We start from the raw sequence: 17,315 nt of genomic DNA on the forward strand, positions 1-17,315 counted from the left end.
GTCCTTTAGCCATCCTTTAGCCAACGAGGTTAAACTTATAAGAAGACTAAGAATTAGATTCAACCGCCATCAGAATATAAAGCTACGGCACATATTACTAGCTTCCTAATCGAAATGTGTAGAACAACTTGGGCCCAAGCAGCATCATATTATAGTTCCTTGTGTAACGAACAAGCAGTTGTTGCAATGGACTCCGATCCAATCCAGTGTTGCAAGACTGAACAAGCATATGACGCAGATTCTCATTTAATTCGATCGACATCTGTGATTTCACTAACCAGTACTTTGCAAAATTATTTACCAGCTATCGGTGCATGAAATTGGTATATGTATTTAACAAGCTACATACTAAGATAAAAATGCACTAGCTTGAGCAGGAGTGTTGGGAGTCTCCCTCCCTCCATCCCTACAAACTAGCATGATGAAATCATGTCTCTTCCATACCAAAACATGATTATAACTAGATTAAGCTAACTAATCCGTCATGTCATGTCCCATCTTCGTGCCTTTTTAGTTTTATAGAAAACAATCTACCTAATAGAGCAAAGACAGAAGGAAGACTGACCTTGCAGACCACGATAGACGCAGAAGGACTCCCAAGGGCCTTAGTTTGCATCCTGGGTTCACCTTACGAGCCAGGATCCACTCACTTGAGAAGGAAATCTATAACTGTGAAGGACCCAAATAGGAGTGGGCCGGGAAAAAAAAAAACCAAGTAGCTAGAGTCAAAGTGAAAAACAAAAAATAACAAGCAATGTATTAATGCTTCTGTCACAACAGCCAAGTTCTCAAAATGATCACTAATAGCCACATTCATAACAAAGCAACAGGATCAGTACTTTGAACCCATGCAGATCATTTTTGAACGATTTTGGTATCACTATTAGCATCATAAGGCACCATGTGCACCTGTCATAGAAAGTGTGACAAGCCATACATTAGAGCATTAGGCAGTGCAAACTGTTAACATGTTCCCTACCCCTATGAAAACCATAATTACCAAGTCAACGGAAAAGCAAACCAACAGAATCTATACTTCTAATTTCTGTAGATTTGAGGAACATGTTTGATAATTTCCTGTAGATTTGGAGACCTTGTTTGATAATTTTTGTAGGAATCTAGGTAACATTACTTTCAATCTGTACCTATTAATTTTATTAAACTCATGTTGCAGCTGAAATATGAGCATAAATTTGTTATTAATAGCTGGACTTGGCTATGCAATGACTATGGAATCAACAGTAGATTCACCACCTCGGTCTTTCGACTAACTTCCAAAGGATAATCTTAAACAATAAATTGTGCGGGTAGACAACCTCATTCGTGTCAATCGTATCCCTCCATAGCAACTAAATTTCGTGAGGAACCCAACAACCAAGATGAGGTGTTAAACCTCAATGTCGACAACCTACCTAGATGCACATAAGACATTTTGAGTTTACATCATGTTGGCATAAATCCAAAACATTTTTGTCCACTTCTGAGTTTGGCATGTTCCTGAGTTTATTCTGAATTTCTTATTAATCCAGTTATGTTAACTCATTCATTTACAGCAGTATGATCAACAAAGAGAAAAAAACAATCAAGTCCTTCTGGCGTTCATCATATGATTTTGTAATTTCCAACTCACCAGAAATTCTCAACCTGTCCTCGTCTTTTCAAAGAAGTCAAAGCTAAGGTTCCAATGTAAAAATGAGGGCAAATATTGGTACCAGAAAGGAAAATCCAAGCCTTAATAAAGAAAAACATAGCATTTACACAATCAGGTAAAGGATAAAAATTGCCAGCTTAGTTTTATTCTGCATCTAACATATAAAAAATAACACGTATACCACCAAATTAGATTATTCGAGTGTACACCATTGCATTAATAGATCACAAAATAATCCAGCCGTTACAATACCATATGATACAACTCGGTGACAAGTGTGGCACTGCTTTCTCTTCAAAGTTTGCGCGAGGTTCCACAGCATAAAAACTTGAATGTGAGGAAAGGATATAAGAAACCAACTTGACAAGGTAGCTTGGATTTACAGAAGTTCATGCAAACAAAATATAAAATGATACTAAGTTATGAGAAAGACTGAACTCAGTTTCCATGTAAAAATAGACAACTGCTCCAGAAAATAAAAGTAACACGGACATTAATAACGACCTTAATCTAAATAGTTTGACTCTAATTTTTGCAATGTAAGTTGGCGGGAAAGGACAGAATACCAGCTGGCATGTAATACATTGCAGCACCTTTACTCTATAATACCTCTAACTTTTGCCAGTTAACTACTCGTACTGAACTCCTCCACCGAATCCCCAAACTGTGGCTTCATCGATTTCTATTTAAAGTAATATTTGCATCCCCAAAAACTCTGCAACCACTTGATGCACTTCATGTATCAACCTGTTCGCTCAACTCATAAGTGCAAAAATTTATTATCCCTTTCTAGACCATAAATTTGGGATTTCTTTCTCTGTACAGCATAGCTCATAACCATGAGAAATTTAATTTTCCAGAAGCCTGAGGTGAGAGTAGCAGTTGACGTTACAGGTAGTCTCAGTTATGGTTGGCAGCATATACGAATTCCTGTGATTGTACCCCTTCTATCTATAGCAATTCACTTATGTTTGGGGATGTCTATTATGCTTTTTGTCGAACGAGTTTACATGGCCATTGTAATCATATGTGTAAAGTTGTTGGGGAAGAAAAGGTACACCAAGTATAAGTTGGATGACCTGAAAGAAGACCTAGAGCGCAACAAAAGCTATCCATTGGTGTTAATTCAAATACCCATGTACAACGAAAAGGAGGTAGCTTCACTATCACTGCTTTTACTTAGTTGTCTGCATATTCTGTGAACTCAGTCCACACTATTCATGCATTTAAGCGCATGAACCATCAGCTTTTACCGTTAGAAAACTCTTCAGGGAATCAGGCATCACAAGTTCATAGCCGTAGCAGGTGACAGACAATTACTTATTACTGATTCTGCTTTCGTGGCCAAGAGGATTTTCCAGCATTTAACAACAAACCACCCATTGATTGCATTCAAACTCACTGTGTGATGTAGACCAATAAATTCGTTCAAGAAGGAAACTTACAATCGTGCAATGATTGGTAGTAGTTACCTTATTAGATTCGAACTTACCATGTTTTTTCGCAACAAAACTGGTTTTCTGATTACATCCAGCACAAAGATGTACCAAAATATAGAGTTTGACCATACTTAAAGACACCTTTTCGATATCAAGTAATAAAAGAATAAGGCTGAAAGTATATCAGTTCTAGTTCTGCATTCCAAAAGCAGAATCAAGTAGATGATGATCCACCTCCCTGGTTTAGCAACATTGGATACCTCTTTTGCATGACAATCCTGTAAACTAATATTCTAGATTTAGCCTTTAGGAGACTACAATGTTCAATAATAAGTAAATTGGCACGATTTGCTCTTACTTAGTGCTAGAAGTGATCAAGTTTCCTTTTATGTTGCATATGTTGAAACTGTGACATATGTCACAAATCAGGAGCCACAACTGGATAATGCCAGTGAAGACTGTCAAATTATCATTATAATATCTAAGCTTTGGTTGCACATACATTTCCATACGTGCAGCATGAACCAGAATGCCTAGCTAGCATGTCATGATGTAACCATCTACAAGTGAACAATCTTCAACTAAACAACTAGACAAGAAACAAAAATGGCAGTCGGTGGTAAAATTTCATCACATGCCATCATTACTGTCTGTTTCTTATGTTATACAAGCAATCACAACGGTGAGCTGACCTGGCTAATTTTCAACTGCATTTGTCTGTATGAAATGGTCGTGATAGTATTTTGGTGACATTCATCCCCAATTTAAGTTATGATAGTTAAGGGCAAAATAATTTTCACTTCCTTGTTAAGCTCCAAAAGCAACATAGCTTACATAACAAGATAGTTCCCTCGCATAGCTGTACAACCGGAAGCCTTTTCTATACACATAAATCTTCCAACCATAATAATGTATGATGCGGTCCCATTTTCTAGAACGGTAGTACCTTGAATTAATCCCCTACACTTCTTTTTCTATTCTAGGTTTACAAGCTTTCAATTGGGGCTGCATGTGGGCTTTCATGGCCATCAGATTGCTTAATTGTCCAGGTCCTTGATGATTCCACCAACGAAGTCCTAAGGGTATCTTGTTTACCTCAAAAGGACTAATAATAGAGTCTCTTACATATACAAATTGCTAGGATCTCATTTGCGTGTACGTACATGCAGGCTTTGGTGGAGTTGGAGTGCCAAAAATGGGTAGAAAAGGGGGTGAATGTTAAGTACGAAACAAGGAATAACAGGAATGGATACAAGGCTGGAGCCCTTCGCGATGGACTGCAGAAGCAATATGTGCAAGAGTGTGAATTTGTAGCAATATTTGACGCAGATTTTCAACCTGACAAAGATTTTCTTTGGAGGACAATTCCTTATCTTCTTGAGAACCCAGAATTGGGTTTGGTTCAGGCCAGATGGAAATTTGGTAAGGACAATAACATTGTAATATCCCAAAAGTATGCTGCAGATAGCTTTATCCAGTTACCCTTGATCTTCTTATTTTTGGGGTCACCCAAAATTGTCACAAGTAAAAAATTAAGTTAATTAACTGAATAAGAGCTATGTGGTATTGTGAAACAAATGGCTACTATTATCAACTAGGTTAATTTTTTCTTTGTGCCATCACGCATGCATGAAATTCATAGCAAAAAACGTGGCAAGTGAACGGAAATGACAAGCTCAGACACATTGGTAATGCACTTATCTTCAAGTTAACCCACTACTACCTCCAATCCCTGCAGTTAATGCGGATGAATGTCTGATGACTCGTCTCCAAGAGATGTCGCTAGACTATCACTTCTCTGTCGAACAAGAAGTTGGCTCGTCGATGTATTCCTTCTTTGGCTTCAATGGTAACTACACCAGAATTACCCCTGGTTGATACATTTCTGCCTGCTAGCTAGCGCGCAAGAAAGTAGAAACTACTCTTACCCAATAAAATTGAAGATTTTTCCAAACAACAATGCAGGGACTGCTGGAGTTTGGCGGATACAAGCAGTGAATGATGCTGGTGGATGGAAAGATCGAACGACAGTAGAAGACATGGATCTCGCGGTCAGGGCTAGCCTTAAAGGTTGGAAATTTGTCTTTGTGGGGGACTTAGCAGTAAGTTTTCCGGCCTAATAACTTTCAACTTCACACTTCCTAGAATTCTCCCAGTTTTTCAGTGGATCAAGCAAATCTATCTTTACAGGTCAAAAATGAACTCCCAAGTACCTTTAAGGCCTATAGATATCAGCAGCACCGCTGGTCATGTGGCCCAGCTAACTTATTCAGGAAAATGACCAAGGAAATCATATTCTGTGAGGTGAGAATACTAACTTTGTTGTTTATAAGGAGTTGGTTTTACAGTGATTTGAACACAGGTATGCTTTGCAAGGAAACTAAAGCAATACCTTTGTTATCTTATGCAGAGGGTGTCAATCTGGAAGAAATTTCATGTCATTTACGCGTTCTTTTTCGTAAGAAAGATAGTAGCACACTGGGTCACTTTCTTCTTTTACTGCATCATAATTCCAGTGAGTGTCTTAGTTCCTGAAGTTCATCTTCCCAAGCCGATAGCCATATACCTTCCAGCAACAATTACCATTTTGAATGCTGTCTGCACACCAAGGTATATATAATCCACTTTATGCAGTACAGTGAGTACACAACTACGTTTTACCTTCTTACAATTTCTTCTGAACCCTACTGACTTCCAGGAGATATCTTGCTTATTTGGACACAGGTCTATGCATCTTCTTGTCTTCTGGATCCTGTTTGAGAATGTGATGTCTCTACATCGATCTAAGGCAGCAATCATAGGACTTCTAGAAGCTAACCGCGTAAATGAATGGGTCGTGACTGAGAAGCTAGGGAACACCTCGAAGCAAAAGTGCAACGCCAAAATATCAAAGAAGCCTCAATCACGAATTGGAGAAAGGTACTTAGATAAGAATATCTTTCACTCAACGATTCATTCAGCCAACAAAATATCGGCTGTCAAAATAAACATGCACTATATGGAACATGATGAAATATCTTGTTAAATTTCCTAATGCATAATTTTACAACAGGATCCATGTCTTGGAGCTGATAATGGGCATGTTTATGCTGCACTGTGCAATCTACAATCTGCTCTTTGGGAAAGATCATTTCTTCGTATACCTGTTACTGCAAGCAGGGGCTTTCTTCATAATCGGATTTGGGCATGTTGGGACATTTATCCCTAACTAGAACTCTTCATCCCAAAATGAAGCCTTGAGGGAATTTTAGCTCATGTTGTAGATGGTTGAGTATACACCATAGGATACTAGTGATTTAGGAGGTTAAGTGTACCAAGTATAAGTGTAAGTGCACAAGTTATTAGGGATATTATCAGGAAATAAGCAACAGGTTCTCCAATGTATCATATGCTACAAAATAACATGCGATGTCCAGATAATGTGTGTATTGTATTCTCAATAAATGTACTCAATGAACTAACCATCTCCAGTTTGCGTTAAAAATTTATAGAAGAAATGTTCCTGATCCAAGGGGAACAAAGCTGGAAGAACCAGAACTGGCCACCACACTTTGCTGACTAAGAAACATACCAGGGATATGGAATAATCATGGGAGCCCTGTCCAAGAAAAGCTCCAACCCTATGTAACAAGGATACAACCCTATGCAGCACGGATACAGACACAGACACGGATACAGGACACATAAAGTCTCAAAAAATTGGGACAAAGACATGGCAGGGGACATGAAACTTTTCTTCTGAATATATTTATGCAACCCTACATTGTAACCTCTAAATATTTAAGTTAGTACTCCTATCAAATGCATTATCAGGTGATGGTGCCTATACACACACATATGCTTTATATCACACACTTGGCCCAATAGTTTTGAAGTTATACAAATTTTACCCTGGAAAAGCTTATTAGTCTATAAAAATCACATTTTTTCAACGGCCCGTGTCGCCACAGGTGTCCCGGACGTGTCCCATCACCAAAAATATTAAAATTTAATAGGCGCACCACGTGCAGTGTCCATACATGTACCTGCGTGTCCCGAGAGTGTTCGACATGGTTACGGCGATCACTAGGAGTGTCGATGCTTCATAGGCTCCAAGGGACCTCCAAATTTTTTCCAACCACTATCCTTCACGGCTTTTTTTTTTATTCCAAGGGAGAAAAGCCTATCATCCATTTGACAAAAATGTCCAAACCTTCGTGGGGCTGTTCCTGAATAAACCTTACATGGAAGCCTACCTAGTGTAAGGCTGCAATCATCTGACATAGTTTGCTGTTGGTTGAGCTAGTCTCTGATGGTCACTGAAAATTTATTCAGACAAAAATGGTTCTGGAAGCTTTCACAGTGACAGTGGAAACAAATGGCGCTCTCAACTTAATAACAATAACAAATTAACATGTGCTGCGGCTGCTGCTGCTCCAACTTGGCTCTAATTGTCACAGTAAATTCTCTAACTTCTAATTTTGCTATTTTGAGCCATCAAGCAATTACATCATGAGAGGCCCTTAAACTATTCTAAGCTTCAAACTTCAAGTGAAAAAAAACAGAGAGCAGAAACATGCAGCCAGTAACGATGAAGCTTAATTCATTTCAAAAGGTTAACAAATGGTTAGTTAATTCATTTCTCTTTTTGGTCATTTATTTCTCCATTACACAGGCTAAGTAAGTCAAATGTGACTGTACAAAGTTAAGAGCTAGATTTTCTCAATTCGGTTCGTTATCTCACTTTATCAATTGGAGGAAAATGAATTAAATTGTCCAGGATATAGAAAACCAAAAGTTTGATGGTGTCATTTATTACAAAAAAAAGTTTACTCATTCAGTCCTCACTTTCAAAATTGCTAGTGCTACCTGGAAATAACCATGAAGCACTAGTTTCTATCAGCTCGTCACTCAGTTGTCTCAAAAATCAAAATCAGTATTTTAACTCTAGGACAAGAAGTATTTTTCCATCTCAACCATTCACCAAGCACTCCGCATTGTGAAGCACCGTTAATTGAAAATTCAAATTGTAGTGGCCCAAATAAATGGAGCTCCGTACTGACTCCGAAGACATACCACCGAGCTCCGTACCAACTCCGGAAGCATATTACCGAGGGCTCCGTACCGACCCCGGAGACATACCACCGAGGGCTCCGTACCGACCTCGGAGACACAACACCGAGGGCTCCCGAGCAAGCCTCCTACGCCTAATGAGACACATCATCGAGAAGAATCCTTGCGAAGGGCTGACCTGACCATGTGCTCCGTAACCGCCTTATCCGATGCGTCATCTATGATGTCACCCGAGGCGGTTACCTGAGCGTGACCTCCACGCGCTAGCTTGGAGGCCAAGTAAACCTAGATCTATAAATACAAAGGGATACTCATCTTTGAGAGGTATGTCATTCTTCCCTAACCCTAGATCTATATTCTCCCCTGAGGTCTGACTTGATCGTTGGAGGGTCACTGGGCTATTCTAGCCCTAGTGACTTGTTGCAGGTCCAGAGGCAGGGGAACGGAGTAGCGGAGGAGGAATACTAACTCAGGTTAAGGTCCCGTCGAACCGAACCCCTACAATTGGCGACTCTACTGGGGACCTAGCCACCTTCTCAGTCATTCATCTCTTTCCCTTCCAAGAGCTCCGTTCAAGCTTCCTGAACCAGTTATGGTGGAAGTCGAAGACCCTCATCGTGGAAGTCGAAGACCCTCATCTCAGCGAAACCACCCTTGGACTCGGTTCTCTCGGAGACCACAACCTGGACTCCAACAGAGCCAGCGCCCAGGGAAAGGCCCACATGTCCATCGGAGTCGGAACCGAAACCTCGACGCAGGACGCAGAGGCTGCCGCCGAACTCCACACCTACATCCGCCACCTGGAGCGGAAGACCAACGACCTAACAACGGTCATGGAGCGCGACAAGCACGTTAGGGACAAGTTGGCCGAGATCAAATATCTTCTTCAGATCTCTCCCTCTCAGTCCTCCGGGAGCCATGGCAGACGAAGAAGCCATCACAACCCTCCTCACAATTGCAGAGGCCATCTGCAGGAGCATCGATCTCGCCCCTCGGCTAAAGACCGCCTTGAACCACCGGAGGAGGGCCGCAACGAAAAGGGTGCAGGGCGCAAGGAACGTTCTTGTTCCCCTAACCCCAGAAGACCCCACGGGAATCTGCCTTCGAGAGGCTTGATGCCGGAAGCGTCTCCGCCTGCTCCACCCACTTAGTCCGGATCAGGAAGGGCCGCCGTGAGCCCACCCCCAGTTTCACCAAGGCTGCCAACGAGGATGATGGCCTATTGGAATTCCAAGCCAAAGGGTATCGCGAACGGCTAAAAAATGCTCGAGCAAAGAGCCAGTTCGTCTCTCACCCAAAAGAAAAAGGCGACGGAACCCTTCCGTGCCTCCTTCGTGCCTAGGTTTCCCGAAGCCGAGCCCACGAACCGACGGAACCCTTCCGTGTCTCCTTCGTGCCTTGGTTTTCCGAAGCCGAGCCCACGAACCGACGGAACCCTTCCGTGCCTCCTTCGTGCCTTGGTTTTTCGAAGCCGAGCCCACGAACCGACGGAACCCTTCCGTGCCTCCTTCGTGCCTAGGTTTTCCGAAGCCGAGCCTACGAACCGACGGAACCCTTCCGTGCCTAGGTTTCCCGAAGCCGAGCCCATGAACCGACGGAACCCTTCCGTGCATCCTTCGTGCCTTGGTTTTCCGAAGCCGAGCCCACGAACCGACGGAACCCTTCCGTGCATCCTTCGTGCCTTGGTTTTCCGAAGCCGAGCCCACGAACCGACGGAACCCTTCCATGCCTCCTTCGTGCCTTGGTTTTCCGAAGCCGAGCCCACGAACCGGCCGAGCCCACGAATCGACGGAACCCTTCCGTGCCTCCATCGTGCCTTGGTTTTCCGAAGCCGAGCCCACGAACCGACGGAACCCTTCTGTGCCTCTTTCGTGCCTAGGTTTCCCGAAGCTGAGCCCACGAACCGACGGAACCCTTCCGTGCCTCCTTCCTGCCTTGGTTTCCCGAAGCCGAGCGCACGAACCGACGGAACCCTTCCGTGCCTCCTTCCTGCCTTGGTTTCCCGAAGCCGAGCCCACGAACCGACGGAACACTTCCGTGCCTCCTTTGTGCATTGGTTTCCCGAAGCCGAGCCCCCGAAGCGACGGAACCCTTCCGTGCCTCCTTCGTGCCTCGATTTTCCGAAGCCAAGCCCCTGAAGCGACGGAACCCTTCCGTGCCTCCTTCGTGCCTCGGTTTCCCGAAGCCGAGCCCCCGAAGCGACGGAACCCTTTCGTGCCTCCTTCGTGCCTCTGTTTCCCGAAGCGACGGAACCCTTCCGTGCCTCCTTCGTGCCTCGGTTTCCCGAAGCCGAGCCCCCGAAGCGACGGAATCCTTCTGTGCCTCCTTCATGCCTCGGCTTGGTTTCCCGAAGCCGAGCACACAAACAGACGGAACACTTCCGTGCCTCCTTCGTACCTTGGTTTCCCGAAGCCGAGCCCATGAATCGACGGAACCCTTCCGTTCCTCCTTCGCGCTTCGGTTTCCCGAAGCCGAGCCCCCGAAGCGACGGAACCCTTCCGTACCTCAGTTTTCCGAAGCCGAGCCCCCGAAGCAACGGAATCCTTCCGTGCCTCATTCGTGCCTCAGCTTGGTTTCCTGAAGCCGAGCACGCAAACCGACGAAATCCTTCCGTGCCTCTTTCGTGCCTTTGTTTCCCGAAGCTGAGCCTATGAATCAACGGAAACCTTCCGGTGCTTACTTCGTGCCTAGGTTTTCCGAAGCCGAGCCCACGAACCGACGAACAACAAGTATGAGGCTCGACACATCTCTCTGGGGCTTCGTACACATTAAAACATTCGGCCATACTACTCGTCAACTCCTCCCAAACCAATAAGAGGTCGAGAGAAGTTGAGGGGCTATTGTAGTGGCCCAAATAAATGGGGCTGCATACTGACTCCGAAGACATACCACCGAGCTCCGTACCGACTCCGGAAGCATATTACCGAGGGCTCCGTACCGACCCCGAAGACATACCATCGAAGGCTCCGTACCGACCTCGGAGACACAACACCGAGGGCTCCCGAGCAAGCCTCCTACGCCTAATGAGACACATCATCGAAAAGAATCTTAGAAGAATCCTCGCGAAGGGCTAACCTGGCCATGTGCTCCGTAACCACCTTATCCGGTGCGTCATCTATGATGTCACCCGAGGCGGTTACCTGAGCGTGACCTCCACGCGCTAGCTTGGAGGCCAAGTAAACCTAGGTCTATAAATACAAAGGAATACTCATCTTTGAGAGGTATGTCATTCTTTCCTAACCCTAGATCTATATTCTCCCCTGAGGTCTGACTTGATCATTGGAGGGTCACTGGGTTACTCTAGCCCTAGTGACTTGTTGCAGGTCTAGAGGCAGGGGAACGGAGCAGCGGAGGAGGAATACTAACTCAGGTTAAGGTCCCGTCGAACCGAACCCCTACACAAATATATCATTTTCCCTCCATAAACTTATGGTTGACTTCCATGGCAAGGAGCTTAATTATACTACCTCAGGCTCAGCAAATTCTCAATATGCTTAAGCTCAAAAGAAGCATTCACATCTAACTTTCTAATCAGATTTCATAAGACTTATACATTTCTTATTCTAACACGCATCTACTTTCTTACACATGTTAGTTGAATTCCAAGGAATTATTTTATTTTCAAAGCGCAAGATAAAACCCATAGTAATAAAAACTCAGGCACTCATTATTCTCGAGCAGAAATCCTATTGGTACCGACGGGTACCATAGGGAAAATGTACCGACGGCCGCCGGACGGCCGTCTCCGGCCACCGGACGGCCGATCCGAGCCGTCCAAAAATTTTAAAAAATAAAATCGAGTGGGCCTACGCGAGAATCAATGGCATCCGAGGTGTGTAGGATACTTGATCCGAGCACCCATTTTTCGTGTATATTTGTATATACGTGTATATACACGAAAAAGGGGTGCTCGGATCAAGTACTCTACACACCTCGGATGCCATTGATTCCCGCGTAGGCCCACTCGGTTTTATTTTTTAAAATTTTTGGACGGCTCGGATCGGCCGTCCGGTGGCCGGAGACGGCCGTCCGGTGGCCGTCGGTACATTTTCCCTATGGTACCGTCGGTACCAATAGCACTACTCTCTTATTCGAGAGCATGTATCTGATAATTCTTTTTCCATTGCTTTTCAGAATCACCAATTCATGTGCTTTTAAACATAGGGAGCTTTCTTGGTAGATTGTTTAATGCCTGGACAGAACGCTAAATCACTATAATAGACAACTGCCACAATGTTCCAGTGATTCGATAATTTTGTGGTTGATAATTGTCAGGATCTCATAAATTTTACCATTATTTGCGACAAGCACACTTGAATCAAAACTAGGTGCATCATATGGAAACTTTGGAGATTGTTATCCTGTGTAAATTTTCAGTCTAAATTGAAATTTTATGCTGCAAAGGAATGTGTCTTTTCCAGATTGGCTATATCCAAGTGAAATTGCATGATAAATGGCCAATCCCTTGCAAATTGCAATTGCCTATAGTGAGGAATTATTTCTCAACACCTAAAGAAAATAACAATGATAAAAGAGTGAATATCACTGATTAAAGGTTTAGGCCCCGTTCCGGAAACCTTCTTAAAAAATAAGTACTTATTTTGCCACTTCTCCTTAAAAAATAAGAAGGGTCATTCCACAAAACCCAAATAAAAAGTTCCTTTCACATTTTCAAACTCAAAAATCATGTAAATGAAAAAAAAAATTCAATTTTTTTGCACCGTATTAAAGATCTCAATGAGATCTATCAAACAAGATCCATAGTGATAGGAAAATTATTTGCGTAAACACATGATTTTTTAGCTTGAAGTTGCCTTATACAAAAAATAAGACTGTTGCTATGATAATGGGCGCCGGCGGAGGGAAATCGTACCGGCGGCCGCGCCGGGCCGTCTCCGGCCACAGGACGGCCGATCCGAGCCGTCCAAAAATTCAAAAAAAAAAAACCGAGGGAGCCATCGCGGGAATCAACTGCATCCGAGGTGTGTAAGGTGCTTGATCCGAGCACCCATTTTCCGTGTATATGTGATGATCATATATACACGGAAAAGGGGTGCTCGGATCATGCACCCTACACACCTCGGATGCCGTTGATTCCCGCGTAAGCCCCCTCGGTTTTTTTTTTTAAGAATTTTTGGACGGCTCGGATCGGCCGTCCGGTGGCCGGAGATGACCCGGTGCCGCCGCTAATACGATTTCCCTCTCCGGCACCCATTGGTTCCTATATAAATTCTGAAAAATAAGCACCTCCTTCTTATATTTTGGGGAACAAGCCTTCTTATTCAATAAAAAATAAGTTCTTATTTGGGTTGTGGAACACAACCTTAGTATCATGAAATTCGCAATGATATATAGCCAAAGTTCTTTGCTTGTAAGCTTGCTTTACTAAAGGGCACCTTCGTCATCCAATGGATACAACCAACTGTTAGTCTTTTACTTATACTTTTAATAGAGGTTATGTAGGAAATCATATTGGCTCAAATCCAAATACTATTTTTTGTTTTTGTTTTTATGAAAAAATAAACCTGTTTCTACCTCTAGTTCCTTAAAAACAAAAAACTAAAAATTGAAAAGGTTACCGAACGCGAACTTTCACAAACTAAACAATTTAAATAGCCATCATGATAAAAATCAAGCACGCCAAGACGCACTACATCATCTAACGCACTAAAAATGACCCCTTTTTCGTTTCTAATGAAAGACTTGCTATATTCCGGTTTGGGGAGTGATTTTGCTACTCTCCTTTTTGCTAATGTCACTCTTCTGTATGTCTTTATTAGATGATTTATTATGTGAGAGAATGGAAATTACATTAGAGAAAATGAGAGTGGCAAAATCAATTCCCTTTGATTTTAATTGATTTTTGCAAATAACAGAATTTGAGGCACACTTCGGCTTGTTAAAGCCAAATATTCCAAACCGAAGCTTGGCCTTCACTTTTTTAATCGAACTGTCTCTATCTCTCTTTTTCTCTCTCTCTCTCTCTCTCTCTCTCTCTCTCTCTCTCAACTATTTGATCGATTGGCAAGGTGGTCATCATTTTGTGAACCTATGAATCTAAAGCTCTCAAATACACGCTTGAGATGCAGAACTAGCATTAACAGCAGGTGGAAAAATCTGCCATGCTCAATCAAATTTTCAAGTGAGCCCCACACATCGAAGGTGTGCAGATGTGGGACTCACCCCCAGAATTAGTAGTAATTCAAGAGGAGAAGGGGTTCGTTTGTGGTTGCAACTCTCATAGATGGAGCAAACACAAGGCTTGAGGGGTTGATCCTTTTCAATTTCAAAAGATGTATTTCGGTCCAAATCTCTTACTACTATTATTATTTTTTATTTTAAACGTTGTTCCGTTACGCTCTCTCATATTCCGATTACGCTCCTCTCTCTCTCTCTCTCTCTAAACCGATTACCGATAACGTCTCTCTCGCGTGCTCCTCCCACAAAACCGATTCTCAATCCCTTTCATAAACCCCTCTTTCTCTACGTTCAAAAAAACTCTCTCTCTCTCTCTCTCTCTCTCTCTCTCTCTCTCTCATCACTCCTGCTCACAAATCCTAGGGGTCTTCGTGCCCTAATTTTCACTCCAGAAAATGGCCGGAAGCAACCGAATCTCAGACGACGATATCTCTTCACTCCACGATAATGTGGATTTCGGAAACCTTCGTTACGAAATCTGTTGCGCTCACGTTTTTGTTTTCCTCTTAGCTCGCATTGTCCAGACGAACTCGATGCTGAAGAGGACGAGAGAGAACCCGTCGACGTTGAACGTCGACGAAGATGAGTGATTTTAATGGTTCGTATTCATTTATTTTTAAATTTTTTGAGTGATTTCAATGTGTTGCTGTTTATTGGTCTTTGTACATGTTCAGAGAACCGGTCGACGTCATCGACGGAGAGTCAGTGACGCCGTCAACGACGACTAAGATGAAGAAGACGGTATTATGGCCTTCTCTTTTGCTTTTTTGTTTTGTTTTGTTTCTCCCACTGCATACTCTTGTTTGTGCCGTTTCTTCATCCTAGTTGGTTTCTAGGGTTCTGACGGCTCATTAGGGTTTATTTGGTTTCACCTTTTTTGCTCCGGAAAGAAGGGACTTATTTTAGTAGGTTACTAGGGTTTGTGAAGCTACGAAGAATGATTTCAAAACTGCTTTTTCTCTAGCCTTTTTCCTCTACCAGTTGGCCTTCTATACTGACTATTAGAACACTGTTGCCAATATCCACCCTATTGATTGCCCACCATGATATAAGTGATTGTATCATATGTCACTTGAAGTTATCAGTTGCATAGCAAGGTGTACTTCAACTGAGTTCAACCATTCTGATCATTCATCTCACCTCAGTTGCAAAGTAAAGGTAAACTGCCCCAAGGCTGCATGACCTAGAAAAAATCATCATAAACTACACAAGGGTTGTTCATTTAAGACAGAGGCTAGTATGCTACCTTATTCTTGTCCAATTCCCAGTCCTTCAGACAGGAGAACATCTGCAAAGAGTTTTCCACCGATGGAGTGTTTTCTTATTTTTGGTCCTGAGGAGGACAGAACTTTGAGAACTACCGCAATCGGTGGCTGGCTTTGGTCACCAGACTTGCATAACTCAAATCAATTTATACGTGTATGAAAGCTTTACATAAGTATGTTTGGTCCAGCTGATAAAAACGACAAGGAACTTGAGCAACCCTTTCAATTGGTCAATGATAAACCATCCAATTGTTGTTTCTCTCTCTCTTTCACAATAAAATTCTGGTTTTATTTGTTTTTCTTGTTTGAGAAAATAGTTGACTGTTTTATTTGTTCATTGTGTTAATCCACGAGATCATCCCTTTTCTTTGTGTTGTTTTAATCACAGTCTTGGAGAGGAGGATGAAGGCGGAGAGAGGGGCAGTGGACTGGGTGGTTATGACCATGTTGGAAGGACTTGGGAACGTTGCAGTTATGGGGGCGGTGGCAGATATGCTTTAGATATTGCTCCCTTCAAGAAATGCCCGAAGTGTTTGTTTCCAGGACATTTGGAACGGGACTGCAAAGGTATACCTTGTTTAAGGTGTAGGGGATTTGGACATACAGCTATGGACTGCAAAGGTATACCTTATTGCGGTGGAGGTGGGTGGAATGTTAGCAACAGTGGCAGCTAGATTGGTCAACCCCCCATACAATAAGGTTTTTCATTTTTCCCATGAATGGGATGTTTCTTTTAGTTGAAATAGGTTAAGAAGTGGGTGAAACATGTTTCTTCGCGTTGTAACTATTTATTGCTGTCTCTGCTTAGTTTTGTTAATAGGTGAACCTATGTAGTGGTACTTCAGTTTTTTGAGGATTGCTATAGAAGGTCTCCTGGCATTGACTGTTTTCTTTGATTGGATTTGTCGAACTTGTTATGGGAATCCCTTTCTTGCTTTGGATATAATTAGTTTGTAACCGTTTTGTAAGTACTTTATTTATTTAAGAGGCACCCATTGGTGTTTGGTTTGTAACCGTCTTGTGTCGGTTGGGAAGAGACGCAGGATGGGGCAAGTATTAATTGCAAGTGGTTGTGGCATTTGTGGGAAACAAAAAGTAGAAAAATCCTTCGTACATTTAAAAGTAGTATCGATTGAATCTGACCAAAAGCTTCATTAGATATTAGGCCCCCAATTGGTAACCCCAAGTTCCGCAAATGTAATAAAGGCATAGTGGTTAATTTGGAAACCCCAAATTGGCCTTGAAAAATTTTGAGCAAAGGAAGGACACTTGATTTGGATAAACAAAATTTTAGTAAAATTAATTTTGATATGAGTTCGAGTAAAGAATTGCAGAGGGATTTACGAGGGTTTTTTTTTTTTTTAAACTTGGACTCAAGTTTCAGTCAATATTTCACTAAGTGTGGGGGATGCTTTGATTCTAACTTGTATTTTGTGCGAATATTCTTCAAGATGGAAGTTGAAGTGAGGAAGATGCTGCTATTTTTGTGCACGGAGATGTCATCATTAGTACTAAAAGCGGAGATGGTATTTGCCCTATATGAACATTGAGAGTCAAGTTGCCAGGTTTCTCTATATATTCATGTGTTTATGAAGTGATGCAAAAAAGGATGAATTTGAGTTTTTGACCTTCCTGGTAGTCTCTCTTGCCCCCCCTCTTGCTGTACTTTGTATATAGCTGTCTGTGCATGTATAGGGCTAGCGTGAATAT

At 42.5% G+C, this 17,315-nt stretch overlaps 1 protein-coding gene across 1 annotated transcript; it reads left to right on the forward strand.

The window, feature by feature from the left end:
- Positions 1-571: 571 nt before the first annotated feature.
- LOC131320999 (glucomannan 4-beta-mannosyltransferase 1-like) lies at positions 572-6,534 on the forward strand. The gene is made up of 9 exons (XM_058351967.1): positions 572-2,805; positions 4,074-4,172; positions 4,260-4,512; positions 4,829-4,939; positions 5,056-5,192; positions 5,281-5,394; positions 5,501-5,700; positions 5,815-6,009; positions 6,143-6,534. The coding sequence occupies exons 1-9, from the start codon at positions 2,491-2,493 to the stop codon at positions 6,300-6,302; spliced, it is 1,584 nt and encodes a 527-aa protein (XP_058207950.1). The 5' UTR covers positions 572-2,490; the 3' UTR covers positions 6,303-6,534.
- Positions 6,535-17,315: the final 10,781 nt, after the last annotated feature.

This window comes from Rhododendron vialii, chromosome 3a (genome assembly GCF_030253575.1).
Source record: "Rhododendron vialii isolate Sample 1 chromosome 3a, ASM3025357v1".
Taxonomy (NCBI): domain Eukaryota; kingdom Viridiplantae; phylum Streptophyta; class Magnoliopsida; order Ericales; family Ericaceae; genus Rhododendron; species Rhododendron vialii.

What these genes read in the sequence shown, in the direction of transcription:
- LOC131320999 (XM_058351967.1), top strand. Translation starts at nt 2,491, where the DNA reads ATGAGAAATTTAATTTTCCAGAAGCCTGAGGTGAGAGTAGCAGTTGAC. An exon ending in TTCCTTCTTTGGCTTCAATG is followed by an intron (nt 4,940 to 5,055) that starts GTAACTACACCA and finishes ACAACAATGCAG; the next exon opens with GGACTGCTGGAGTTTGGCGG. An exon ending in TCTTTGTGGGGGACTTAGCA is followed by an intron (nt 5,193 to 5,280) that starts GTAAGTTTTCCG and finishes CTATCTTTACAG; the next exon opens with GTCAAAAATGAACTCCCAAG.